The sequence below is a fragment of the Vicugna pacos genome, chromosome 18 (assembly GCF_048564905.1).
Source record: "Vicugna pacos chromosome 18, VicPac4, whole genome shotgun sequence".
In the NCBI taxonomy this organism is placed as follows: domain Eukaryota; kingdom Metazoa; phylum Chordata; class Mammalia; order Artiodactyla; family Camelidae; genus Vicugna; species Vicugna pacos.
The window spans coordinates 26738873-26766748 of record NC_133004.1 but is presented as its reverse complement, the minus strand read 5'-3'; the positions used below and the strand labels follow the sequence as shown (position 1 = coordinate 26766748).

The 27876-nt window shown below is 51.4% G+C and overlaps 2 protein-coding genes across 9 annotated transcripts in view; one reads left to right on the top strand and one right to left on the bottom strand.

Annotated features, from left to right (window-relative positions):
- The first annotated feature begins 27 nt into the window (after positions 1–27).
- On the top strand, positions 28–27615 carry GPRC5B (G protein-coupled receptor class C group 5 member B). 4 transcript variants are annotated; one of them, XR_012061144.1, is made up of 5 exons: positions 28–183; positions 9139–10152; positions 17807–17919; positions 26427–26683; positions 27267–27615. XR_012061144.1 is itself a non-coding variant. In XM_072942693.1 (4 exons), the coding sequence occupies exons 2-4, from the start codon at positions 9147–9149 to the stop codon at positions 19258–19260; spliced, it is 1164 nt and encodes a 387-aa protein (XP_072798794.1). In that variant the 5' UTR covers positions 28–183; positions 9139–9146; the 3' UTR covers positions 19261–20814. The 4 variants fall into 4 exon arrangements, 2 of the variants coding, with proteins under 2 accessions (XP_072798794.1, XP_006212166.1); XM_072942693.1 differs by lacking the exons at positions 26427–26683; positions 27267–27615 and adding an exon at positions 19216–20814; XR_012061142.1 differs by lacking the exon at positions 28–183 and having other exon boundaries at positions 9108–10152.
- IQCK (IQ motif containing K) overlaps positions 22202–27876 on the bottom strand; it is a 110186-nt gene continuing 104511 nt past the window's right edge. Inside the window, exons 9-11 of one of the 5 annotated variants that reach the window (XR_012061147.1) lie at positions 23188–23252; positions 22799–22893; positions 22202–22607 (exon numbers count right to left, since the gene is read on the bottom strand). Coding sequence is in view for 3 of the 5 variants with exons in the window: in XM_072942696.1 (XP_072798797.1) it covers positions 23197–23252 (56 nt within the window). In the remaining 2 variants the exon portion in view is untranslated. Of the gene's footprint in view, positions 23253–27876 lie in introns of all 5 variants that reach the window. The other 4 variants (XR_012061146.1, XM_072942696.1, XM_072942697.1 and 1 more) reach the window with 4 other exon arrangements.

Below are 27876 nucleotides of genomic sequence, written 5' to 3'. Positions count from 1 at the left end.
AGCAGCGCGCGCCCGGCCAGGGGGCGCCTCGCGCGGCAGCGGCTGGCGAGTGAGATGCAGAGAGGCCGGACCGGCTGGCGGGCGGGCGGGCGCGCGCGGGGCTGGGGCCACGGCGGCGCTGCAGAGATGTGACTCGGGCCGAGGGCCAGCGGGAGCGTCGGCGCTGCGGGGCCGCGGGGGTCGGTGAGTGCGAGCCGCGCTGGTGGGGTGGAGGGCGCTGCAGGGGGGCCCCAGAAACTTTTCCCGCCGCGGACTTGGGAGGCTTGGGGGGTCTGCTGCTTGTGCTTTTCTAAGCGCCCCCCCCCCCGCGAGAGGTTAGTCTGCTGGGGCAGCTGGGGTATCCTAATGAGGGGAACCACAGTGCAGCGAGAGAGGCGCCGCAGAGGGCGGGGTGGGGGGCGGAGAGGGTTGAGGACCTTTATAGGGGAAGGGGGTGTATCCGGACCTGGTGGAGATCCAAGTCTCTGAGGAGGGTCTGGGAGCGACCAGAGGTAAAGGGCAGCTGGGAGTGTAAGGGAGTCCAGCCGTGCCCGAGTGACTCGTGTGAGGGCAGCCGCGGGCAGGTCTGCGGGCTGCGTGGCAAGTCCGTGGGGCCTGACCACCGACAGGGCAGAAGGAGTCGGGGGCACAAGGCCCCGACTTTGGGGGTGAGCTGCCGCACCTGCCGCAGGGGCCGGGGGCCAAGCTCACAGCCGGCTATGGCTGCGCTCTACGGGACATGGAGGGGACACTGCGGGTGAAAAGAGGCAGAGCTGAGACCGGGGTCCGGGGAACAAATGAGGGGCAGCTGCATATAATGGCGGGGGTAGCATTTATGTTCCGGCCAGGCTGCGGGTGAGGACTAGCCCTGTGCTGCGTCCCCACCCCCTTTGGGGGACACGGACTCCCAGCCCCACACATCCCGGGATCCTTACCGCCCACACCCGCCTTGGCTGGGAGGAGTTGGTTAACCAGCCAAGGAGGGGGGTACCGACCTTGCCCTGAGTACAGCCTCAGAGCAGTCTGCGAGTTCATTCCCCGGCCCTTGCTATGTCACTCCCAGTCCTAGCCAACGCCCGCCCCCCACCCCTAACTTGTCCCCAGTTCCCTAAGGGGAGGCTCCTTGGAGCAGGGACAAAGGCCCCTGGAGTGTGGCGGGCAGCGGCGTCCCCGCCTGGGGCCCCGGGCCACGCGCCACATTGGCTGGCCAACTGCGCCAGGATGGGGGGTGGGCACCTGAGCAGAGCCCAGAAAGAACTGAGGATTATCTCAGGGACAAGAGAAGTCCCTTGGCACAAAAGCCTCCAAACTTCAGCCGAGGAACCTTGATTCAGAAGTTTCCCGAGGGGTGGGGGCTTTCTGGAGGACTCAGACTTTGAGTTAAACTGCATGCAAATCGCATGTAAATAGAATGCAAATCGGCATCTGTTGACTGGGAGCCCTCCACTCGGCCAGTTTTGTATCTAGACTGTGGAGTAAACGGTTTCCTCTCTGTTCCCTGCTCTAAGTCTGAAAAAGGGTCAGCTGAGCCGGGAAGGGAAAAGATGGAAGGGGGGAGGAGTCGCCATTTGGGACACAGGCAGCAAGACAAGCGTTCTTGTTAGAAAGAGAAGCTCAAAATCTTTATTGGCTAATGTGTTATTTCAATAAATGTGCCAGCTACGGAATTGGGTCTGGGGCAGTGCAGTGTATGAAATGGACAAGCCCCTGATCTCAGGGCACTGGGGAGGTGGGGGAACACTAAATAAGTAAATAAGTAGTAAGTAGATAGAACTTCCTATTGGGATGACGGCTGCCAGGAAGATAAAACAGGGTGATGTAAAATAAAGTGACAAGGGTATGTGTACTTAAGGGAAGACTGCTCTGGGGAGTGACGTTTTAGCGGAGCTCTGCAAGATGGGGGGCCCGCCACTGGCAAATCTTGGGGGAAGACCGAACCAGGCAGAGGGCACTGCAAGTGCAGAGGCTTGGAGGTGGGAATGAGCTTAGAGAAACTGAACAAAGGCCATTGTGGCTGGAGCTCGTAGGCAGATGTGGAGGGTGGGGGTGGGAGAGGGGATGGCAGGGACCAGCCAGACCATGATCTTTTGAGCCATAGAAAGGAGTTTAGGTTTTATTCTCCTTGAGCCAGAGAACCCTTGGAGGGTTTGGAGCGGGAATGCACAAGATCTGATTTTTAAAATCTCCCCTGACCTCAACAAGGAGACCAAAAACAGCTCCCCTTTCATTCTGCCCCCCGCCCGGGAATGGCGAGGCGCCGGGAGCCTCCAAAGGGCTCCAGCCAGCCTATGGGGACCACTTTGAGCCTGGTCAGTCCTGTGAGCCTACTCTGTTAGGTTTTAAAATCCAATTCCCACTTTTAAGCAGTTTTTGTCCACCCTAAGCGGGCCCCCACCCAGAGCTCACACCCCCATAAGCACTTCTACGCAGAGCTTCCTGGGGTTTCTTAGTTAGTCACATTTTCTTCTCGGAATTACAGCCCCAAGAGGAACCATCCACCCCGGAACGAGCAGCCAAGGATGCAATTTGCATTTAAATGATTGCTTTTATTTACAGGATTGGAGCTGCTATGCATATTCATGGCTCACGGAGCCCGTGTTCTGGCAACTCTGTTTACTAACCTATGAGGGTTATTAAATTCGAGGGCCCCCAAATAGGCTGGTGGTCTGGGCGGCGTTGGGAACTGAAGAGTATGAGATGGTGTAACTTGGAAAAGATATCAGAGGGTGAGATTGTAGGTCTGGGAAAGAGTTCACTGTCAGGAAACCTTGTAACAGTTTAATCCCTCCGGAGCAGGAAATGCACCAGCGGCCATAACAGGAGTGGGCAGGGACAGAGCGTAATGATGGGGTGCGTGGGGAGATTGGCTCCGCAGCCTCCTCCTGACCCTCTGCCAGACATGTGGCAATCGAACCAGGGGTGCAGTGGCCTTGAGGTCAGGAGTTGGGAGAAGTGGAATCCAGTCCCAGCTTGGCCCACGGATTCTAGGAAGCCTCTGACCAAGGTGCATCACCTCTTCATTTTCCCAACAGGACGATGGGAATCACGGTTGTCTTTTTAATAAGCAGGGACCCAGTGTTCCTTGTGAAGCTGGCCCTGTTATTCTCCTTACTTTACAGAAGAAGAGACTGAAGGTCAGAGAGGTTAAGCAATGCCCAAAGTCACGCAGTTCTGTCTGGCTTTCCTCAAACTGAAATCTTACACTCTTGAGGAGACTGAAAGGAGTGTAAACTCTGTGCCAGGTGTTCATGGGGTACTGAGCTATTAAACACGCCCAGGGCTAGGAAAGACCCTCCAGACTTGCTTAGTTTTTCCTTGCCTTCCTCGTTCCAGTGCCCGTCCTCTTCTTTAGAGAAGGTGGGTTTAAGATGCCTCTTCTGGTGGCAGCCAGGGAGAAGCAGGTCAGAAGGGTGTGTTCCAAGGCGGTTTTGTTCGTCTTGTGTCTCCTTTCGTATGGGTGGGTGGGAAGGTGGGGATGCTGGTTCCCCAGAGAATGGCTGGTGTCTGGTTTCTGGATGTCCCGGCTCTGACCCCTCAGTAGGGACACCCGGTTTCAGGGCATGGAGGCTGGCCTCGGGTCCTCCAGCTCTGGTTCCCCTTGGAAAATGACCTTCACAGAGAGGCTCCCATTCGGAGCACCTACTGTGGCATCAGAAGTGCTCTGGGGTTTCCAGGGCAGACCACCCCCAAAAGCCACTCCCCTTTACACCACCTCACGATCTCTTTGCTTGGTGTGTGATGGAGGAGGCTGGAAACAATGGTGGACAAACACCTGGGTGAGCCCCCCATTCCAGCCTCATCTCCATGGCAACCACCCCCCTGGAAAATCAGAGTCAGGAGTGTTCAGAGCACTTGCCAATCTTTTATTTATTTAACAGAAACTTTATATAAGTGCTTAGCCCATGTTAATTATTGTCCTAACCCCTAATTATTAATTATTTTAATCCTCAAAAGAACCCCACATGCTAGATATTATCACCCTCATTTTGCAGATGAAGAAACTGAGGCAAGAAAGGTAAATTCAGCTGCCCGGGGTCACAGGGTGCTAGCAAGGGCCAGGGGTAGAACTTGAGATGGGATGTTTATGCTGCTTGGCATGGATCAGGGCTGGGAGGGTCAGCCCTGCGCGTGGTCTTTAGGCCAGCAGAGCTATCCTTCTTGCACAAGGAATCTTGCCTGCATTCCTTCCAGCCTCTGCAGGCCCCGGCTTGTGGAGAAATGGAGCATGCTGCTCCACCACCTGCCGGCTGCTTCTGGCCCCTCTGTGGGGAGAGAGTGTGTGTGTGCCTGTGTGATGCAGTGTGTTTAAGAGCATCTGAATGAGTCACATTCCTAGGAGCCTGGCCGGCAGCAAAGTAATTAGTATGTGAGCCGAGTCTTGCGCACTCGTCACATTTATTCATTACTCCTTGTGAGGAGCTGCATGCCTACATCCCACGGGTTTGTTGCCATATATTCATCTCGTCCCAGTCAGCCTTGCCTTGGGGCCGACTCCAAACCTCTAATCTGGTATTGTGCAGTTTGCGGTTCCCGGAGAGCTGCTCCATTCTTGGCAGGGGGAGGCCCCAGGTGGCTGATGCAGCGGGATGGGGGCTTATCTGATGGTGGATGTTGTGGAGTGGGCGCCGCCTGCTGGGTCTCGGGCAGGGGTGACGGAGGGCAGAGGTGGTGCCCTGGCTCCCCTGCTGCAGTCGCCCGAGCTTCTCAAACCCCTGTGCGCCTTGCATCTGCAAACACCTGGAGCTTTGCTGTGGGGCTTGTAGGAACACAGGTGGCGAAGCCCATGCCTGAGAGTCTGTGTTTCCAACACGGTCCCGGGCGATGCTGCTGCTGTTGCCGGTCCGAGGATCAAACTTTGACTTAAGCCTCTCAGACCCTCAGTCCCCTCCTCTAAAAACTGCCAATGAGAGCATCTCCCTGCCGGGTGATGTGACCATATTTACCAATTCATTCATTCAGCAATAGGGCCAGGAGCCCTGCCCATGTGCCAGGCACCAGGGAATGGGTGGGCGCCCAACAAGACAGAGAGCCTGGGCTGGGGCAATGGGCAGACCAAGAGAGTAATAAAATAAAGTCATTGAAAACTGTGGCAGGTACTAGGAAGACAGAGATTAAAAATATTAACATAGAGCATAAAGGGGCAGAGAGAATCTAATTTAAATAGACTGGTGAATCTAGTCTAAATAGCAAAGGGCTCACCAGATGACGTTTCCAGAGCCCTGGTCTGTAGTGAGAGCCCAGGAACAATAGTACAATTGTTTGTCTGCTGGCTTCATCACTTTCTAGCTGTGTGACCTTGGACAAGCCAACTGACCTCTCTGTTTTATCTCCTATAAAATGGAGATAGTAACAGCACTTGCCTCATAGTGTCATTGCCCAGATTACAAGGCGTGAATATACGTGAAGTGCATGGAGGAGGGCCCGGAGCGTAGTAAGCACTGTTAAGAGTTGACAGTCATTGTCGTGTCACTATGGCAGTGATAGAAAACTCTGCAGGCAATTCTGAGCCCCCCAGAAATCCCAGAAGAGCTGGACTCAGCTTCATTCGTGAGGCAGCGTGTAGCCCTCCTCTCCATCATCCTGGATATTGTGCTACCTCGTGGGCATCCTTAGGGATGATAATGACCCCCTTGGGACAACTGGACCCTACCAAAGTCCCTGGCTGTCTAGATACTGGGTAGGGAGGACTTCCTGGAAGAAGGGAGTCACATCATGCCAGAGGTATAATAGAACTTCTTTGTTGGCAAGTAACATAAACCCAGCTCAAACTGGCTTAATCCAGAAAAGGGAAGTTAATTGACTGCTGGAACTGCAAAGGCCAGGGTATCTGGCTTCAGGCATAACTGAATCCAGTCATACAGTGCATTAGGACTCTGGTCCACCACTTGGCTGTTTACTCTGGGTCAGCTCTGCTCTCAGACCGATTCTTTCCCTGTGTTGGTAAATACGTCGTCTCCAACTCCAGGTATCCTTTTAGCTTATCAACCCCGATAGCAAGAGAAGAATTCGTTCCGGTTCATTCTAGCAGATATCCTAAGACTGATTCTCCTGGGTCTGGTTGAGACGGTCCCAATAACACCATGTGCTGGTCCATGAACCAATCAGTGCAGCCAAAGGGTGGGATGACTGCTCCAGTTGGCCAGGCCTTGGTCAGGTGCTCTCAGTTAGGCCCTGAGGGGGCGGTCTCCAAAGGAGAATCAGGAGCTCTTTTCAGAAATGGGAGAAACAAGTGCAGGACAACAAAAACAACAGCTGTCCTGGAAGGACAGGGTTCCACCCTCAAGAAAGCAAGCAGAAAGCAAGAGTGTATCCATTTCCCGTAACAGAAAGGAGTGGGGTCTAGAGGCCGGGACCACAGCCAGAAGAGCAGTGCACGATTCTAGAAGCTTGGTCGCCATCTTGGTATCTTCATCATCCACATTGGTTTCCTGTCGTGGTTGGAAGGCCAATTGGGGAGGGGGAGGAGCTGGTGGAACCAAATCCCCATTTGTAGCCAGACCTGGAGAGAGGAGATTCTCCACAAGAGAGTGAGTGGAGGCAGCTAAGGAGGGCCAGGTTCTTGCAAGGAAAGGACCCGGGGTGCAGGCCTGAGGCTGCGAGACCAGGCTGGTTTCCTGGCTTCTTTCTCATCAACTCTGCCCTCAAGTGTATAAAGCAGGCTCTCTCAGCTTCAGCACTGTTGACATGGGGGGCTGCGTAATTCTTTGTGTTGAGGGCCATCTTGTAGGGTGTTTAGCAGCTTCCCTCGACTCTACCTACTGGTTGCCATTTACATCCCCCTCACCAGTTGTGACAACCAGAAATGTCCCTAGACATGGCCAAATGTTCCCCGGTGTCAAAATTGCCACGGGTTGAGAACCACCGGCCTAGGGGGTACGTGAGGAGAGTTGGGGAGAGTTGGTCGGCGGTCAAGACTCCAGCCGCACGTTCCTACCCATCGTCCCCCCAGCCGCCCTGGGGGTGCGACTGGCTGCTGCGCGACCCAGAGAGGCTGCGCGGGGGTGTGTTCTGTTTTCACTGGCTGAGAAGTCTCTTAATAGTGTTTGCCTTGGATGAGATGTGTGGGGGAATCCACTGCAGTGTGTTGAGGGGTGCTGGTGGCATTTTGTTCCAACATATCTGGTTCTTGGGTTTTGATTCCCAGTGTGCTCTTGTGAAAAGCAGCTCTGGCGAGGACAGTGTTCTTCCAAAGGTGGGAGGCTGGGATAAGCAGTGGGTATCCGACGTGAATTCCATCAACAAGTATTTCAGTGAGTTTTCTTTTAAGTAAGTCGATTTCAAGGACTCAGATGACTTCCAGGAGGTGTGTAGACAAGGCATAAATAGCTGAGGTGGCACTCCCGTGACTGACGTGCCAGGGAATAGTGGCTGGGCCGTGGCCCCCATTGCCAGCATCTGAGTTGTTTGTTTAAGGGGCATCTCTTGCCAGATGCCTTCTGTTCCCAGCCTGCCTTCTCTCTTCCACAGGCAAAGGAGACGGTCCCAATAACACCAGGCTCCTTCTCATTCGGCGACATCAATAATTTATCCCAGTCGATGGCCTATCGGCCAAGGCAGAGTCGGGGCTGCTCACAGTATCCCACAAAGGAGCAGAGAGAGAGAGGTGGTCGATACCGCATTTACTTAAGAAAGCCCCAGGGATGTGCTGAGCTGCCTGCGAGGTGGCTGGTTACAGCCTCACTGTGGGTGGAGCTAAGGCAGTGCTTCTGGCTTGTGATGCTTGGAAACAACGGGAGCAGAGGAGCCTCGCAGGCTGAGGCTCCCTGAAGGCCAGGCTCCCTTCAACAGCAAGGAGCTGGTGGCCGTGGGTAGAGGAGCGAGTCCTGGGGAGAAGTCTTTTTCACTTTTCAGGAAGCGTCTGCTTTGTGGTAGTGCTGGACCAGGGGGTGCTCATCCCCGTGATTTTCCCCCAGGGGACATCAGCAGTGTCTAAACATTTGGGGCTGTCACAGTTGGGGGAGGGGGTGTGTTTTGGTCCTCTGGTGGGTCGAGGCCAGGGATGCTGGTGAACATCCTGTAATGCACAGGACAGGCCCAAAACGTCAGTAATTCTGAGGCTGAGAAGCCCTGGTTTATGCTGATGAACAAGGTGGACATTGTCCCTGTCCTCCTGCAGCTAGTGATGGAGAGAGACAGGAAGGGACAGAGAAACAAAGTAAACAGGCAAAAAGATGAGATAGGATTAGCGGGAGGAAACAGACGAGAGGCCTGGTAGAGAGGACGCGGGTGTGACCTTGGCCAAGGTCTGAGTGGATGACATTAGATCTGAGACCACTGGGGGTGGGGAGGAGTGGTTTTCCATAAAAGCAGGGGGTGAGGGGAGGGGGGGCTCTGGTTAGCAGAAGGAGCAGGAGGGGCAAGAGGAAACTCACTCGGGTTAATAAGCCGGTCTCCTGGCTGCTGTGGACCCCGCCTTGCACAGGGGCGGGGAGAGACGAGGAGCGTCCTGCAGGCGCCCCCCGGAGAGGCGGGCTGGAGTGGCGTGAGACGAGGGATTCTTGGGAGATCTTTGGAGGAGGAGGGTGGGATGTGTGAGGGGATGGGGAAAGGGTGGGTCCCAGGGAGACGGTTCATACTACATTTAAAATGCTGGGAGGCTTCCGAGAGCTCCTAGGAGCTGAGTGCTGTGACCTTGGGCAAGTGTCCCAACCTCCTCAAGACTGTTTTGTCACCAGTGTGAGGACTGGAAATGTCAAGTGCGAGGCCCAGAGTGAGTCATCGGTGCATGTCAGCTGTTACCGCTGAGGGACTGAAACGGGTTAACACATGCCCAGCTCAGCGCTTGGCCCCTGACTATCGCTTTAAAGTTTCATTTTATTCTCTTATTTTTGAAGAGGTCTGACATGGCCTCAAATTCAAAGAATATGAAAAGATATTCAGAGAAAGTGAGTGTCCCTCCCACCCGCTCCTCCAGCCACTAGCGGTGGTGATTCGTGGTTGTTCACTGTGCAGATGGGACCCGAAACCCCACTCCCCACCCCCCACCCCGAGACGGGCTGTGCTGCCTGGAGAAAGGGGCACCTTGTCCTCTGTGTCCAAAGGCACAACAGGGGCAAGCAGGTTTTAAGTGAGGTGGGTCTTCTTAAAGTCAGGAGAGTGAGCATCTTACAATGCATTGGTCTTTCCTCCTCAACTTGTCTGGAATGTTCATGGTGTCAGAGAGAAAGATGAGAACCCACCAAGTGCTCGCCTTCCTCCTGCTCTTCGTGATCGCCTCCGGGGCCTCTGAGAACGCCAGCACATCCCGGGGCTGCGGGCTAGACCTCCTTCCTCAGTACGTGTCCCTGTGCGACCTGGACACCATCTGGGGCATCGTGGTGGAGGCGGTGGCCGGGGCAGGCGCCCTGATAACGCTGCTCCTGATGCTCATCCTCCTGGTGCGGCTGCCATTCATCAAGGACAAGGAGAAGAAGGACCCCGTGGGCCTCCACTTCCTCTTCCTCCTGGGGACCCTGGGCCTCTTCGGGCTGACATTCGCCTTCATCATCCGGGAGGACGAGACTATCTGCTCGGTCCGCCGGTTCCTCTGGGGCGTCCTGTTCGCGCTCTGCTTCTCCTGCCTGCTGAGCCAGGCGTGGCGTGTGCGGAGGCTGGTGCGCCACGGCAAGAGCCCGTCGGGCTGGCAGCTGGTGGGCGTGGCCCTGTGCCTGATGCTGGTGCAGGTCATCATCGCCATCGAGTGGCTGGTGCTGACCGTGCTGCGCGACTCGAAGCCTGCCTGCGCCTACGAGCCCATGGACTTCGTCATGGCCCTCATCTACGACATGGTACTGCTCGTGGCCACCCTGGGGCTGGCCCTCTTCACGCTGTGTGGCAAGTTTAAGAAGTGGAAGCAGAACGGGGCCTGCATCCTGGTCACCGCCTTCCTCTCCGTGCTCATCTGGGTGGCCTGGATGACCATGTACCTCTTCGGCAACGCCGAGCTGCGGCAGGGAGACGCCTGGGGCGACCCCACCTTGGCCATCACGCTGGTGGCCAGCGGCTGGGTCTTCGTCATCTTCCACGCCATCCCCGAGATCCACTGCACCATTCTGCCGGCCCCGCAGGAAAACACGCCCAACTACTTCGACACGTCGCAGCCGAGGATGCGGGAGACGGCGTTTGAGGAGGACGTGCAGCTGCCGCGGACCTACATGGAGAACAAGGCCTTCTCGATGGACGAACACAACGCAGGTAGAGTGGGCGCCGCCCGCTGGCTTAGGCTCTGGGGCCCTTCCTCCCAAAAGGACACTCTCTTTCTCTCCAGTGGGAGTGGCTAGTCTTGGGGACAGTCCAGGCAGATCAGAGCCCAAACAGTGGCCGCTGTGCTGAAACTGGCCCAGAGGTGCATTCTCATTAGCATTTTCCCTATCAATTGCCAACTAATTTAATATAAAAATCCAGGTCTCTGGCCTTTTTTGAAAAGTTGGGTCTGGCAACACCAGGCTGCCATTCCCACCTCACAGAAATTGTCTGCAGCTGTCTAGAAGGCTCTGTCCCTTACCCTCACCGGGTTGTGGCAGTGGGGGGCTGCTTTCTCTTTGCCACACTCCCCACCACTCCCTATGGCCCTCTGCCCCAGCTGCTATAACATATCGTTAATTCCCTGGCTCCCTGGAAGTGTTTGAGTTTGCAGCTGGTATGCGAGACGGATGCAGGGGGTGGTGACAGGCAAAGCTCACGTCCTGTCCCATACCTCTGTCACCAGGAGTGTATGAATTTGAGCCAGACGTCTGGGTTCAGATCCTGCCTCTGCCATTTCTGGATGTAAGGCTTTGTACCTCGTAGAGCTGCTGTGAGCAGTAACTTCCTGATGGGCTCCCATTGCACCTGGCACGTTGGGTGTGTGTCTTTGGTGGGTTCCCCTGAAAGCAGAGCCTGAGGCTCGGTGCAGGTGATCTGCCTGGGAGGTGGTCCCTGCCAGAGAGAGGGCAGAGGGAATGAGACTGGGAGGGCAGAAACAGAAACAAGAGCTTGGAAGTGCCAGGTACCACCACGGGCAGCTGGGGCTCAGTCCTGCCAGGGTTACATGTAGAACGAGCCTCAGCCTTGATCCTCGAAGGACAGGAGGCTGTGGCATCTCTCCACCAATTCCTGGCTCCCACTGTCATGAACATCCCCCCATGCTCCCGAAAACAGGCCGAACAAGTTCCGTTAGCTTCCACGGCTGAGAAGCGGAGATTTGGCGTGCGCTTCAGGTGGAGGATGTCCAGGTACCCAGGGCTGTCCACCACCGCCGCAGCGGATTCCCAGAGGAAGCCACACAGGCGCCCAGAGCCCCTGCCACGGATGCCTTGAGAAGCATCTCTTACAATTGTTGCTTAAAGCAAGTCGGCTGGGCTCTCGGCACTTGAGATTAATTCATTAAAATTGCCTTTTCTCTGTTACCTAAAGATTTAGCAGGAGCTACAATAATAGTAACAATAACAAACAGTAAGTAGTAGCAGTGGCAGCGGCAGTAACAACTGCCTAGTCCAGTCATCATTTATTGAGCTCTAGCTACACGCCAGGCACCATTCTAAGTCCTTAACCTGCATTGCCCCTTAGTCCGCACCTCCACCTGATGAGGCGGGAACAATCCCGGCTTACAGATGAGTAAATGGAGGCTGTAGTAGGTTCAGTCCTGCCAATGACATACAGCTAAGAGGTGGCCCTTTCCAGATGGTCATGGTCCCCTTTCCTGTGACGTGCATCCAGGCACCTGGGCGGTGCTCACTGGCTGCTTTTATTACGAAGTCAGCCTTGTTGGGTTGAGGGCCGGGCCCGGAGCACAGCCCACCCATTCCGTGCAGGCAAGGGAAACACAGCAAGCCATCAGGTCCTCCACGGCCACCCCCAGCCCTCCTCCCCACCAGGACGTGCCCAGCGTCCTCTGCACCCCTGCTCCCAGCCAGAACCACAGGAGGAATGACAGAGCCCCCACCCACCCATCCCAGCTGTGGACAGAGTCGGAAATCCTGGCGTGGCCTTTATCAGAGCAGCTTCCTTCTTACTGGAAAGCCCCAGGCCAGCAAGCCTGTGTTTGTCAAGAGATTTGGCAGGGGTGAGCGGCAGCTCTGGTGGGGCTGGCTCCCCGGGTTGCCAGGAGAAGATGGAGGTCGGACGGAGGTCGGATGGAGTTCATCACTGGGAGCCCAGACAGCCCTTCAGGGCGTGTGATGTGCAGAGGCCGGCTCCTGGCCAACTCCTGTGGAGCTGGAAGGGGCCACCTCTTCTTTGGCTCTTCTGGGAGCAGGGGCCTCTTTACCTAAGACCCATGGACTCCCCGTTGGACCTCAAAGGTATCAGGAACTCCTGAAATGGATGTAAATTTTTGTACATTCATTGGGGAGTTAGTCTATTGCTTTGTTAGATTCTCAAAGCCATTTGTGATCCCCAGGAGGTAAAGAACCGGAGCTGTTGAACCTGATGGGCTAGTTTACTTGCAATGAAGGGGGGATGCAGGAACTACCTACGTATTAGGGGCTTCAAAAGAAGGATGAATAACCTTTACTAGGTGCCATGGACCAGGTACCATTCTGAGCATTTCAGTGGCTGATCTCATTTAATCCCAGTGAGGTCCATTTTGCAGACAGGAAACTGAGGCACGGAGAGGCTAAGCAACTTGCCCAAGAGGCAGAGGCAGGGTGTGAAGCCAGGCAGGCTGGCGCCAGAGCCCACACGCTGACCCTTCTGCCACAGAATTAGTCTTCTCTTCTTAAAGTGTCCCTCATCTCATGCACGTGTCAGGACAACTCTGTGCATTGAGAAGACACGGGTTACCGGTCCCATTTTACAGAGCAGGAAACTGAGTCCAGGAGTGTCAGGCAACTTGTTCAGGCTCACACTGTAAACGCACAGCAGGCCAGGGAGAGGGAGTTTGCTTTTCTGAATCCGGTTACATGCACCGTTCCTTGTGAAAATGCAGCCAGAGCTTCAAATCCATGTAGGATCCAGAGATCAAAGGAATTTGGGACCCACACCAGGACCAGCAGTTCCAGGGCTGGCCCGGGAGTGATGGGAGGGCTCAGAAGTGCCCCACACGCCATCTGTTTCAACTCTATGTTCCAAAGCCAAGGAAGTTGTTACTCATCCCCTCTTTCTTTTCCAAAGGAAAAATAGCTTTATTATTCCTTTCTGATGACAGAAGATGGACAATAATCATGAAGAAATTCAGCAAATGAAATTCATAAAAATTGCTCAAATTCCCATTTGCCCAAAGGCAGCTACTGCCAACTGTTTGTTCCCATCTTGCCAGACATCTCTCGAGCACACAGTCTCTCTCTCACTCTCTCTCTCTCTCACTCACACACACACACACACAACAGTCATAGAGCAGTTCTTAACCTGTCTGCACGTTAGAATCTTTTGGACAGCTTTAAAAAAAATTGCCAGTGCCTGCCTCCTCATTCTGATTGAGTAAGTCTGTTCGGGCTTAGGTATTTTAAGTGCCCGAGTGCTTCTAAGATGTAACCAGGTTGAAACCATTGGTCAAAGTGGTGTGCTGCAATGTGCTTGCTTAAATCAATAGTGTGTTGAGGGGGCGGCTGTGCCAGGTCAGCCACTGAAGAGCTACGGTATCCTTTCCACAGGGCAGAGATTTCCATGGGCACCATCATTTATTTTTCTGATCTTAGCTGATGCCTCTTGTTTCTGGCTTTCCATAGAAGTGATGCTGCAATGAATGTTTTCCATTCATCTTTGTGCCCAAGATCAATTAACTCCTTGCAAAAAAAAAAAAAAATTTCTAGACACGCAGCCAAGTGTCTGCACTTTTCAATCTTGATATATCCCGAACTATATTCAATATCTTGTAATAACCTACTAGAGGAGAGAATCTGTAAAATTATATATATGTAACTGAATCACTTTGCTGTACCCCTGAAACTAACACAACATTGTCAATCAACTGTACTTCAATTTTTTTTTTAAAATCTTGATATATACTGCCAGATGTCCCCCCACAGAAAAGTAGGCTAATTTATTGTCTCCCCCAAATAACTGTATGAGACCCATTTCCTCACTTCTTCACCAACCTTGGATGTCGTCAGACTTTTTTTTAGCAGCCCTATTTTGCATCATTCCAAATGTGTGTCCACCAAAATTCACATGGGCCCCAGGCAAAGCCAATTCCCTTGGAAGGCTCACAGAGAGAAGCTAAATTGTCATCCTGGCTAGGACTGCCTTTGTTCTAGAAACCCTACTTTGCTGGCTGGAGAACGCCTGGGCACCCTCCCTCGCCATGGTGAGCGAAGGTTGTCTGACCTCTGACTATCTTTGGTGCTGACCTCAGCCAGTTTGTATTTAGGGAGCCAGGCCCCACCAGGGCCTCGCCCTGCTCGGGAGCTACAGCTGGCCCTGTTTCTCTTGCATTTTAACCAGCCAGCCTTTTGGGCTCTCTTCCCTTGAGAGCCTTATCCCTGACGTCAAGAGATGGGAAGGGCATTCCCCAGGCTGCAGCCACTGCTTTCTTACTCCCTTCCCGTATGAGCCCCCGATACATACTTCACCAGCCTACCATTTCTTAATTAAGTATCAACAAGGCATGAGGTATGTGATAAAAGATTAAAATACACTGAAGGATGTAGCACTTCAGATCACATTTTGGAAGCTGTTAACAAGGCATGTTAAATGCTCGCCTTTCAAAGGGGCAAGAGAGCAAAATGTTCTTTCTCCTGTTAGTGGATTTGGGCTCTCTGAGCTCATTAGGCCAAAGGCTATTTTTTTTTTTAATTTTCATTTTTTCATTGATGTATAGTTGATGTAGAATATTATGTTACAGATATACAATATAGTGATTGACAATTTTTAAAGGTTATACTCCATTTATAGTTAATGTAAAATTTTGGCTATAAGCCCCATGTTGTCCAGTATATACTTGTAGCTTATTTTGTACGTTATTTTGTTTGTGTCTCTTAATCCCCACCCCCTCCTCCTTTCCCTCAAGCCATAGTTTGTTCTCTGTATCTGTGAGTCTCCTTTTTTTGTTATGTTCACTAGTTTGTTGTATTTTTTATTTTATTTTTTTCATTGAGGTATAGTTGATTTGCAATGTTTCAGGTGTACAATAAGGTGATTCAGTTATACATTTATATATAAATATATATATATGTATATGCATATTCTTTTTCAAATTCTTTTCCATTATAGGTTAGACCAAGGGTTATTTAAACTCTGCACCTTAGCTTCCCAGTGGAAGGCCCAATTCAGCTTTGCAAGCAGGGCCAATCTCGCCTAACTTGCAAAGTCCAGTCAGAAGGAGGTTGGCATTTAGCCTGTAATCTTAGATTCCTTTTGAGAGCTCCTTATGGGTGAGCCCTGCTTGCCTTTCAGAGATGACCCAGGTCATAGTTGGGTGTTAGCTGGGATTCTTGAAGCTGAAAGGAATAAAAAAATCAGATTTGAAGCAGCTTAAGCAAAGCAAAACAAAGCAACGAATTAATGTACTGGGGCTCAGGCTTCAGGAATGGATAGATCCAGGAGGCTCGGCTGATGACAAGATTTGGTTTCTCTCCATCTCTTGGCTCTGTTAGAATCATGGCAGCCCACAGCTCTAGGCTTGCACAGAGTCCCAGTAGAAAAGAAGAACATTTCTCAGGATGCTTGAACAAAAATCGCAGAGTTCGCTCTGATTGGACCTAATTAGCAAGGCCTACATCACGTGCCCACCTCAAGGCCAGGGGAGGAGGCACTTGTAGCCAATGCTCAGGGACCTAGAATGTGGGAGGTATGTTTACCAGAGGAGAACCACAAATAACCATTACTCAGAGGGATCCCTGGGCCAAGGCATCCCACTGCCGGCCAGTAGAGTCGAGCCTGTTTCTCCAAGGAGAATGTGTTAGGGGCAGATTTCCCCACCACAGCTGGCCAGGTCTCTGCGTTATGAGTAAAACCATGCTGTTTGGTTTTCCTTCTCTTCAAGGAGGTCTCAGCTAGGAATTGAGACTAGTGAGAGTCCATGGACTCTCTGTCCCCAGGTGCCCCTCCTTCTCTACTTCCCAGGAAGGGCATCTCCTGCTCAGCGCGTGCATAGGAGCTGGTGAAGGCTTGGAGGTGCTAGAGATGTGAAAGCAAAGAGGTTTTCCTAAGTCTGTCCTGGAACATGCATTCCCAACCCTGCCTTAGTTTCCTTGGTTCACGTGTGGGCTGAGCTGCCCCTGATGTCAAATTCAAGTTGCCCTAAGTAACTGTGGTGGTTAAAAACATATTATTTGGAGCCAGTAGAGTGTGATGGTGAAGAACACAGATTCTCTGCCTGCACCTGAGCGCTGGTTCTTACCAGCTGTGTGACCTTGAGCAAGTAACCGACTCTCTCCCTGCCCCATATAAAGTGGAAATAATAAAAGTACTGATTATGCTATGAAAATTAAATGAGACCATATATATAAAGCACTTTTCACAGTGCTGGTTCCTGGTTGGCATGCTATGAAGATTAACTATATTATCAAGGTGATTTTGGCCCCTTCCCCTAGTAATTTATAAAAATCCCAAACCCTCTTGCTACTTTTTTAGCCAGAAAAAAAAATGACTTCCTTCAGGGAGGACTTTTAAGTAAGGCTTTCCTTAGCAAAGCAAGATTAGTGCTTTCAGTGAGAACAAAGATAATGAAGATGACACTTCATAATTGAGATGGATTTTTGTGGGGTTTTTTTCCTCCTCCGCTTCCTCTCCATCCACCTCCCCCCCACTTCTGCCCCTTCCCTCCCTGCCCAACTAGAGACAGACTTTTGTTTTGATTTTTTTTTTTTTCATAATGCTGCTTCTTTCTCTGTAATTTTGAGCAGGAAATACAGGGAGTTCCCACCTGCCCCTCCCCCCAGTTTCCTCTGTTATTAACGACTTGCGTTAGTGTTACATTTGTCTCAGTGGATGAATCAATATTGATATATTATATATTAACTACAGTCCATAATTTACATTTCAGAGGCCAGTCTTTGTACAGTTCTATGGGTTGGAACAAACGTATGATGTCATGTCTCCCCCATTATGGTATCATCCAGAATAGTTCCGTGATCCTAAAAATGCCCTGTGCTCCCCTATCCGCCACCTCCAAACCCCTGGCAATCACTAGTCTTTTCACTGACTATAGTTTTGCCTTTTCTAGAATAGCGTAGTTGGAATCATACAGTATGCAGTTTTTAGACTGACTTCTTTCATTTAGCATCATGCATTTAAGATTCTTCCAGGTCTTTTTGTATCATTTGACTTTCTTCACTCAAAAAAAAGGAAATTGACATACCTAAAACTACACTGCAAATAAGAGACACAATTCCCCACCTTTCAGAGGTAAGAAGTGCCAACATATTTTGCTATCTTTGCTTCACATCTCCCTTTTTTCCCCTCATCTAGAAATCACCCCAGCCGTGGGCCTGGAGCCCCTCTGCCCTCTACCCCATCACTTGCCCATGAACATATCCCACCTCTCCTGCTACTCTACGTCCAGGTTCTCAGGGTTGCCCACCTCAGTGTGTATCCAGAAACCGTGTTGGATGGTGTGATGCTGAACTTGACGTGAAGGGCATTCAGTAGTGAGAAGGTCTTTGGTCACAGGAGATCCTCTGAGGGAGGCAGGCGCTTCCCTGCAAGGGCTGGGGTGGGGGGGCAAGAGGCTCCCCCCAGGGTCCCCTGCCCAAGAGCCGCCTGAGCCCTGGATACTGCAGGCTCCCCAACCCCACGGAGACGGATCAGGCTCCAAGAGCCAGAGAACAAAGCGCCTTTGTGACTTTTGTTTTGAATCTGGCTTGTGACAAAGGGGAGGGGCGGGGGCCTGGAGCATGGTGTTGATACAGGGGAAGAAAACAAAATTGTGTCTTTTTTTTTTTTTTTTTCCGGTGGTGTCGTGTGGCCTTTCCCTCCCTCCCTCCCTCAGCTCTTCGAACAGCAGGATTTCGTAATGGCAGCTTGGGAAACAGACCCAGCGCTCCGTTCAGAAGCAACGTGTATCAGCCAACTGAGATGGCCGTTGTGCTCAACGGGGGGACTGTAAGTATCAGGAGGTGATGCTTTGGCAGGAAGCCGAGGAGTGGTCCGTGTTGGGGGGCAGCTTCGACGGGGACACCCTGCTCTGTGGAGTCTGCAAGGACAGCGGCTCAAGGGGGCACCCGTTCATGCATGCAATGCTTCCTTTTCTCTTTCTTCTTCTCTGCCCCCTTTCTCCATGCATGGAACCTCCACTTATACTTAGTTGACCATCTGTAGATTCGTTTGAAAGAGTCCCTGTTTCTAGAGGCTCTCAGCCAGAGAATTCTCTGGTTTCCATTATACAGAAGGTGCCCCCATCCTCCCTCTGCCTGAGAGGTGACTCTTAGGAAAAGCCCAGAGTTATGAAACCCTGACAGATTTTGCTGACATCCAACCTAGCTGAGTCCCCGCCCCTGCTCCCCCCACCCCCATCTGTACTCCAGCCGGGTCCCAGGTTCCCTTCCTTAAAAGATTTCTTAAGAAATTGAAGTGATTATCATTTTTCTGTGGCAAACACCAAACAGGTTTACTGTATGATGCCAAACAGACCTTCAGCAGAATTGTCATCATTTGCATTTTGCCTCCGTGGAATTACATCATTTTGTTTCTCCAGCAGTCCAAAGATGCACTGTCATTCCCACATTGAATTTCCAAACATAGCTCCATGCTTCTTTCAGAAACAACACGTGAGCCAGTTTACACTGTGTAAATTGGATTTCCATTCTTTCTATCATGTGCCAATTCCATAACTCAACCTGAGCTTTTTTTTTTTCTTAATGTCAGGGATGGTCTTTGATCTCTAGAGGGAACTTGGGTTTTCCTGGCCTTTGGATGGTATGCGAAGCGTTGGTTTGCACTGGTTTGGAAGGGGCTCAAAAGCAAGTAGACACAGATTGCATTTGTGAAGACCCCCAGCCATCGATTGGCCTGTTTATTTTGGGGGGCCAAGAAAATCCTGAGTTGCAAGCATTTGGCCTGTGTTATAATACATACAGTTAGAAGACAGCCCTTTGGTCACTCGTAAGCCCTATCTGGTCCTGTCGAGGCCAGTGTGCATAAAAACATCCTGGACTTAGAAAGCGAGGTGGGGTTCTGGGTGAGGAAACATTTGTTCAGGATGCATGATTACACAGAAGGGGACAGGGCCTTCCCAAGAACGGAGCATCGTAACACACAGTGGTTCCTGCTTTACTGGGGAATTATTCAGCCCGTCAGGAAAAGGCAAGGTAACTTATCTTCGGTACGTTGTTAACGAGTTGGTTTCTGACATTGACTTTGCAAAGCCCAGAGTTCTTAGTGTGTTATTCCTGTTTCCAGATCCCAACTGCTCCGCCAAGTTACACTGGAAGACACCTCTGGTGAAAGACTTTTAAGTTCCAGAGAATAAGAATCTCTTACCGATTTTATTCCCTGGCCGTGTCTTTCTTGAGGGAGAAATCAGTAACAGTAGCTGAAAGAGGCCGCCTCGCAGCCGGGAGATTTGGAAATCCTAGACAAGAGGGTTCCGTGTAAATGTGAACACTGCTGAACTGAAATGCTAACACCGACTGCCCTCCCTCCCCTGCCACACACGTGCACACACACACACACACACACACACACACACACACACACACACACATAATACCAAACCAACCTCAAACCCTGTAAACTAAAGCAAAGCTAATTGCAAATAGGATTAGGCTCACTCGAAAATGTGGCTGGGAAGACTGTTTCATCCTCTGGGGGCAGAAAAGAACCAAGTTCACAGCCAGTGGGACAGGCTGGTGTGGGCTGAACATGGAACGCCCCTACGCCGTCGTCCCTCCCCGGCAAGTGCTGGACCCCTCTTGGGGTGGCCTCTTGGGGGTAACCGTTTCCCTGAAGAGGACGAATGGGGGCTTTTCCACCAGCCTGCCTGTTGGTTTTCACATTTCAGGGGGGTCAGGCGCAGTTGAGGAGATTGCGGGTGTGGTTCCAAGACTGAGGACCAGCTGAACTGAGGAGAGAGCTTTACAGGCAGGAGTGGTGGAGGGAGCCTGGCGTGTGCCAAAGAAAAGGCTGTCTGGGAGTTAAAGGGACCATCACACTTAGAGAGTGGTGCCTGGCCGCTGTTCCTTCTTGGGCCCCCTGCTCCGGCGCCAGTGGCAGGAAGCAAGCCCGCCTCCCTCCCTGGTGCAGCCCTTGCCGTTGCTGGCTGGGGCAGCCGTATCTCCCCCGCTCACCTCCGCCTATTCCAGCCCTCATCAGTGTTCCTCCAAGTCCTTCCCCGGTTCTGTTCCCACCTTCGTTTCAAAAGCTCAGACGAGGCCACCAGCTCAAGGCGCCCTGGTGTGGCCAGGAGGCAGAGGCCACAGCCAACTTTCCACGATGCTGTCACGTGGCGGGGCATCCCAGGGGTGCCCCGGCTGGAGAGGTGACACCTGCTGCCTGGCATGCAGTGAGTTTTTGGGTCTTCTATGCAGATGTAGTGAAAGGTCCAGGGTGGGCCGAGCACGTGAGGGTTTTCTTGCTGCTTTTGGAGGGTGCGTGGGACAGTTTTGTCTTGGTTTCCTACAAGGCCCATGAAAATGGTTCTCTTCAAAGCTCATTGTTTCTGTCATGGTTTCCATCTGTCCTAAGTAAGTCATTCCTTTATTTGGCATTTCGAACATCTCGGCCATTCAAAGCCCCATGGTCTCTGCACTGTTTGGCCAGCATAATCGCTAGTCACGATTCAAAGCAAAGAGTTTTAACCTGACGGCATGGAATGTATACACGAGGGTGGGCGTTTTGAATATACTCTAATCACTGTATCGCTTTTTTCTATAAAACAACCCATAAGCCTTTAACCTTTAAAGGAAATGAAAAAGGTTAGTGTTTGGGGGGAACTGACCTCTTCGTAAGCCAACATGTTTCAGCTGAGTATGTTTTAATAAACCTTCTGATTTTTCTCGAGGCCCTAGTCTGCTGTGTCCCGTCCTCGCCCTCCCCCGCCCTCCAGTCCTTGCAGGGCACCTGGGGAATGAGGCCAATCTGGCCTTCCCTGTGTGGCCCTCCGTCAAGTCAGGCATTTCCGTGTGTCACCAGAAGGCCGCCCCTACCCGAGCTTCGGGAAGCGCCCGCCGCCCAGAGCATGTGCTTGCTTCTTTCTAGAGGGTCAGATTCCAGTCCTCTGTGCCAGCAGCACCCCTGGGGGGACCGCACACCGGGGGGGGAGGAGCGAGGGGTGGGGTGAGGGGAGAGAGAAGCCAGGACCTGGGGTGGGGTGGGGTGGGGTGGGGTAGGGGTGGGGGCGGATGCATGCAGACCCAGACTTCTGAAAATGACAGAAATCTCCAAACACCTCGGTCCAGCCCGGTGAGAAACGGCCGCGTTACACATTCTCGTGCCAGGAAGTGGCCGCTTGCCCCCGCTCCCTGGAGTCCTTCGGAGCTCTCTGATCCCAGCAGTGACTCGGGCTGCAGGAGCGCCCCCTTGCAGAGGGGAGAACTCACATGACCGTTTTTCTCTCAAAGTTCTTGGTGGTCCGAGCGCATCAGGTGAGCAGGACACACATGGCTGCAAGTGGAAAGTCACGTTTCACTACTATAAACGTGGAGCCAGCTCTGAGCCACGGGAAATCTCACTTAATGATACCTTTTTTTTCCCCCTTCTCTTTTTAAATCTCTGATAGTTTTTGCGCTTCTGGTTTTTATTTTATTTTGGCTTTAAGGTCAAGAGTGGGCTGAATGCTCTCCCAGTGCGGGTGGAGGCGGGGAGTGAGGGAGGAGGCAGAGAACTGTTATTTCTCTAATGACTTCACCTGAAGGGTACAAAGAGACACCTTTGCCAAGAGACTGTGGCAGCCAGCTGCCCCCGTGGAGCAAAGTTTAAATACAAAACTAAGTGGCACCTCTGTTTAAGATCGGTTTATGTGAATGAGACGTTGGGGGCAAATGACCTGGAAGGAGAGTGTCTGTGATCTAAACACCTAATTGTCAGCATGAGTCCTTCCGGGTCCGGTTTTCAAAATCACCTTGGGACTATAACAGCCACTCTTGTCCCCCCTTTAATGGAAAACGGTCACCGTGTCCGGGCTTTCTGCCCTGGAGATGGAGGGGAGGGAGTGAGGGAATCAGCTCCGGGAACTGACAACCTGGGAAGTTCCACGTGTCTCAAGGGGCGCAGACCTGGCTGTTGAAGGCGGGGGTCTATTCTTCTAGCACAGACTCCGTCAGGGCCCGCTGAACATGGGCCGTGTGTGGTGACCTTCCTGGCGAGGCAAGGCTGAGCTGAACCCCAAACTGAAAGGGAGCATTGTGGCTTTTATAATCGAATGACGCAATGATTATACCAGCTTACAGGAGTTCTCAGCAGGTGCTTTTTATTAATTGATAAAGAGCTAAGGCTCGTTTTTGATAGATAATATATATTTATTAAATGTATTAATGTGTGTTTTCTAATGTACCTTTATCCTCGCCTCGCTGACTGTTGCATACTTATTAAAAAAAAAACCGTTAAAAGACATTTCGAGACAATCAATGTGTACCATAAATGACTGTACATAAATATTACAAATTTAAAATGTTGTAAAGCATGGGCGGATAGGTTTTATTTTCAAAATGCTGTTCTTAACACAAAAATAAAGGCTTTACTATTTACTTAAGACGTGTGGTAGCTTGTCTAAACAACCCAGTGCAACTGCTTGGCTCTCAGATCTGCCCAGAGGCTGTAGCATGTTGAACAGGGAAGTCCTGGTTAGCGGCAAACTGCAGAACAATGGAGGGTAATAAGTCATAAAATGAGGAGGTTTCTATTCTGCTTCGGGGCCTAGACAGCAAAAATTCTTTGTCATTGTCTGGGTTTAAGTGTCTTGTTGGGTTTGCAGTCAAAGTTAAGGGTCAGTCTCCTCGGGAAATGATCACAGGCAGTAATGTCTTTTTATGAAAAGACTACTCACCAGATGAATTTAAAACCCACTGCAGCGGTTTGGGTCTTTGCAAAGGCGGCCAGAAGTGGGAAATTGGTAAGTAGAACACGGTAGCATCTCTCGGACTAGACAGAGTTCATTGTACATTTTAGCGGTGGTTGGTATAGAAGAGTACTGAAGCACTGAACAAACATGTGGATGAAAGAATAAAACTGGGGGATAATACAGGAAGTTAAAACTAGTACTTTCTTAGGATAAACTGTTTGTCCCTAAAGCACGTTTGCAACAAATCCTATCTTGTGCGGGAAAGATTCTGTATTCTAATGCACCAAATCTAGTCGTTAAAGAAATCACAGTACAGAAAGCATAATGTGAACATTTCCTCTAGCGGGGGGTGGAGCACTGAGGGGAAAATATACCGACAGCTGTTAAGTTTGTGGAATCTTTGCTGCAGCCTCTTCCTCATCCTCCATTTTGCACTTCACTGCAAAGAAATGAAAGAGAAAGGATCGATTTACATGCCTAGACAGACTTGGCATCTGGAAACTGCAAGCTCTGATACCCTGGAAGTCAGTTGCTTCAAAACCCGCTGAGAGCCTGGGATGGCTCTGGCCCCACGGATCCCCCGGGGAAGAACACAGGGCCATTGTGTTCCGAGGGCAGCACCTGAAGTTTCAAAACCACTTCACGTCATGTTCACGGCCATTCTTAACTCAGTTCAGAAGAAGGTCAAAGTGTGCTTTGCAGGTCGGGGGAACTGAAGGAAGTTTTACTAAAGATGATGACAGATTGGAGGCTCTCAACTCAATCCGATCTGTCACTACTCCCCCTGTCCCCCACCCAACACACACACACACACCTGAAATTAAAAACTCAGGACAACACGGGTCAATATGAGGCCAGAAGAGAACATTTTCTAGCCTTTCGTGGTCTGGGCAGGAGTGTGATCCGGCTGATTTCCTGAGTCGGCCAAAGAGGGCAGCTGGCTGAACACAGAGCCCGGCACTATTTGTGGGGGAAATTGTCCGACCAGATAAAAGCCCGTCCTCCCAAATATATGGAAACCCAATCTTCCCCGGGTCGGGGGAGGGCCCACTTGGAAAGACCCCCTCTTTTAGTAACTCTTTGCTTCTAGTGTCTTTGCCCCGATGTTAGTGCCTGAAGGGTGATTCAGAGCAAGGCCGCAGACTCCGGGTATCTGTGAAGAGCAGTGATGGAGCAGAAAGGGTGGGGGTTGCTACCACGTGGAGCAGAGCTTCCAATCAGCCTGATGACCTCCCAGGGAGGGACTGAGGGCACGCGCTGGCCAGGGAGCCCATCACCTGCAGGGCAGTGGGCTGAGGGCCTTCAGCAGTCTTTAGACAGCAGCTCCACAAAGACTTTCCAAGGATTCTTGTTCACAGTTTATTTAAAGACAGTCAGTCTCCAAGTCTTGGCTTCCTTGCGTGGATTTGCGGTTGTGGGGGTTCGCTCTCCTCCCTCTCTCCCCATCCTAACGTTGCCCAGGGTGAAAAAAAAAAAAATCTAGGCCCCAAACTAGGATGCCATGTGAAATGTTGGCATTCCTGAGTCTTCTATGTTTAATAACTTATCAAATTTTATCATGTATTTAATTGGCTTTGCAAACTACTAATAATAGTATTAGTAACTCAAACCAAAAACAAAATGTTTTTAACGCTTGGAGCCTCTGGTCATGGGAAAATTTTAAAGATTTTTTTCAACATATATACGTTTTTGTTCCACATATATGGAAGCTGTATCGGTAACCACAATGAAGACCCTAGATTCACCTAGACCTGCGGGTGCTGACGATGAATGAGCCGAGGATGCCCCACGCCTGGGAGGTGATCTCCCAGTATCCCGCGGGTCCATGATGTGATCCAGGATGTGAATGTTTAGCAACAGACGAGGGTGGCAGAGTTCTGATTTGCAACATTTGCCAATTTCCACAGCGTGATGACATACCAGCCTGATGACATAATAACAGAGGTAGAAAGGGGCACCCACAGCCAGATGGAGCAGCTCAGCACCTGGCTGCTCTGGATCCCCACAGGGAGGTGTGCAGGGAAACCTCAGGTACAAAATGCTTCTCCACGTGTGGTTGAGGGACCAGCAATGTTTGCATCAGTGGAAACCTGTTAAAAATGCAGATCCAGGCTCCCACCCCAGACCTGCAGAATCAAAACCGGGGGTGGAGCCCAGCCATCCCTGGTTTTAACAAGCCCTCCAAGTGATCCTGATGGACACTAAATAAAGCTTGAGACTCACCCACTACTGGTTTTCTACCCTGGCTGCATTTAAGAACCACCTGGGTAGCTTCTGAAGTCTCACTGCAGACATTCTGATGTAATTGGTCTGGGGCCCGGGCATCAGTATTTATTCAAGCTCCTGCGTGTTGCTAAGGTTCAGACAGGGCTGAGAAACCCAAACCTTGGCGGGAGTCTCTTAAGGAAACATGAACACAGAGACCCCCAGAGCAGTTCGCAGGAGTCTCGGTGTTTCAAAATTTAAGCCATTTGAATGACATTCTTTCTGGCCCCACAACTGGCAGACAGACGCCCAAGGCTACTGGTAGTGTGGAAGGAGGAATTGGCAGATGGGAGGAATTCCCAGTCCTTGGGTTTTTAGTTCCTCAACCCTGCCTGAAGGAAAGATTCGCCTGCATGCCTTTCTTTTGTCCTAGTCTTTTAACCAATCCTGCAGTGCCTGAGACCCTCTTACCCACCCCTCCATTTTGACCTTGCCTGGGATAAAGCCCTCATCTCTTTCAGATCATTACACAAAAATCTTGAGGGAGGAGAGTGGAAAGGGATGCTAGGAACATTCTTTCAACCTGGAGAGACAAGACACTAACTAGAGTTGGTGGACTGGAAAAAAAGGTGATGCGAAACTCAGGATGGAATCACCTGGGACTTGGGCACTCCCAGTGTCCTGCCCCATCCTAGCCAATCAAGTCAGAGTCTCTGGAGGTGGGGACTGTCCGTTGGTGCAGCCACGGTGGAAAACGCATTGTCAAGTGAAACTGCATGTGCATGTTCCCCACAGTGCAGCATCCCACTCCTGTATCCATCCCCTGGACACGTGTACCAGCAGACAGAAGTAGGATGTTCGTGATAGCAGAAAGCTGGGAATAACCCAGATGTCCATCAACAGCTGACTGCATAAATAAGTCGTGGTTCACTTGAACAGCGGGTAACAGGAGCGAACCCAAGCAAACCACAGCTACACCTGTCAGCTCAGATCAGCTTACAGTATTGAAGGAAAAGGTGCGAGGCACAGAATAATACACATTGTTTGATCCTATTTATAGCAAATCTAAATGTTGATGCGTGCACATAAAGACAAAAAGAACTCTAAAGGAAAGCAAGAGAACAAATATCACCAAAGTTAGGCTTCGTGGAGGCTGGGGGAGCCTTACACTGTGAGCCACTTCCTTTACTGGAATGGCGGTTTGCTTTATAGTCGTATGTGTTTTCTGGTCACTATTGTATGTATATTTCACCCCCACTCCCACAAAACAATAAGGTAAGAAGAAATAAAGATGGTAGTATATTACTTGAAATTACAAAGTCAACTACTGAACAGAAACGAGCAATTTAACTCTTTTGGGAGGGCGGGGATGGGATGTAGGTGAACTAATCTGCATCTGTCACAACAGGAAATCAGGAGACGATGTCTAAAATCTCACCTGTCCGTTAGAGAGGCAGAAGTAACCACCGGGAGAAACAGCTAAGAGCCCAACGTGGTCTCCGTGGAGGAGGGGACAGAGATGGTGCTCATTCTGCCCTCCAGTTCCAGCCTGTGTAGCCGTAACCATGGGAACCACGTGCAAGGAGTACTCTGCTAAAAATCAGATAAAGCCTCTCCTCGGTGGTGCTCCTCCTCCTGGTCTTGGCAGAACAGAGCCTTGCACAGGTAGGTTACTCAGTAAAAGGAGGGAGCGAGGGAGGAGGCAGCAGGAGGAGCCGGCAGCGATGACTGAATGAAAGACCCCAGTTTCCACCTTAGTTTAGAGACGTCGTGGTCGGCTTCCAGCATCAACAGACGGCTGCCTCTGTGCCCCTGTGCTGTCCTTGTCCCCCTTGGCAGGCTGGTGCGCAGCCAGTTCCGGAAAGGCCTGAGAGAGTGGAAAATCCCGGAGAGATGCGCCAGCCCTTCAGCTTCAATTAAAGGCAGAGTGACAACGAAGGCCCTGCATACTAATGAGACCCGCTTTCGCTCTCCTCCTCTTGAGGAGATGCCCTCCTGCTCCAGTGGGTAGAGGGGCTGAGGACCCCGGACATCATTACAGAAGCCGCCTAAGGCTCAGGATGTAGGGAGGAAATGCAGGGACCACAGGGTAATTTAGCTATTCATGCGGTGTTGCCCAGATGTGGCCGCGGCACAAAGGATCACCCGGGGCAAAAATACAGATTCCCGGGCCCCACCCCAGACCTTGAGAAACAGAATCTTGAGGAGTGAGGCCACGGAATCAACATCCCCCACCTCTGTGTTTCAGGTGCCCCTTCTGATGTGACAAGTTTGGGAAGGTATGCTGCCTCACTGCATCAGTCCACCGTGGCTCAGTGCCTGTTTCCCGAGGGCCCACGTGTGACAAGGGCCCTGCCTCCTCCGGGCCTGGGAGGGACACACGAGACCAGGCCTGCAAGGGGCTCAGCCCTGAGTCTGATCCAGAGGAGAGTGCACCACCTCCTAGCTAACCGCACTGCTCTTAGGACGTGGTCTTTGACCCCAAGGCGCTCACAGTCCAGAGGGGGAGGCAGAAAAATGAACAGGGAATAAGAAGAACCAAGAGATGCTCCCACACTGAAGAAAGAAGCTGCTTCAATAAATGTTCATCCACCACACAGAGATGGGTCCTGAGGTTCCAGAGAGGAAACTGGTTCACACTCTCAAGTCAGCAATATATAATACGTATAGCCTTAAAATATTATTTTTTAAATCCAGTTAGCACCTAGTTTTTTGGCTTCCAGAAGAATAATAAGACAAAGACTTCTATGAGCCCCTCACACACATGAAGTGGCAGTGAGGTAAGTGCAGTAGTTTTCCCGGCTGGTACGCATGAGGAGTCTAAGGCACCCGGGTTACGTAATGGGCCTGGGGTCACG

Excerpts from the sequence above, each read along its gene's own strand:
- GPRC5B (XM_006212104.4), top strand. The coding sequence starts at position 9,123 with ATGTTCATGGTGTCAGAGAGAAAGATGAGAACCCACCAAGTGCTCGCC. Across the intron at positions 10,153-17,806 it reads GATGGACGAACACAACGCAG|CTCTTCGAACAGCAGGATTT; the intron begins GTAGAGTGGGCG and ends TCCCTCCCTCAG. Across the intron at positions 17,920-19,215 it reads TTGTGCTCAACGGGGGGACT|ATCCCAACTGCTCCGCCAAG; the intron begins GTAAGTATCAGG and ends TCCTGTTTCCAG.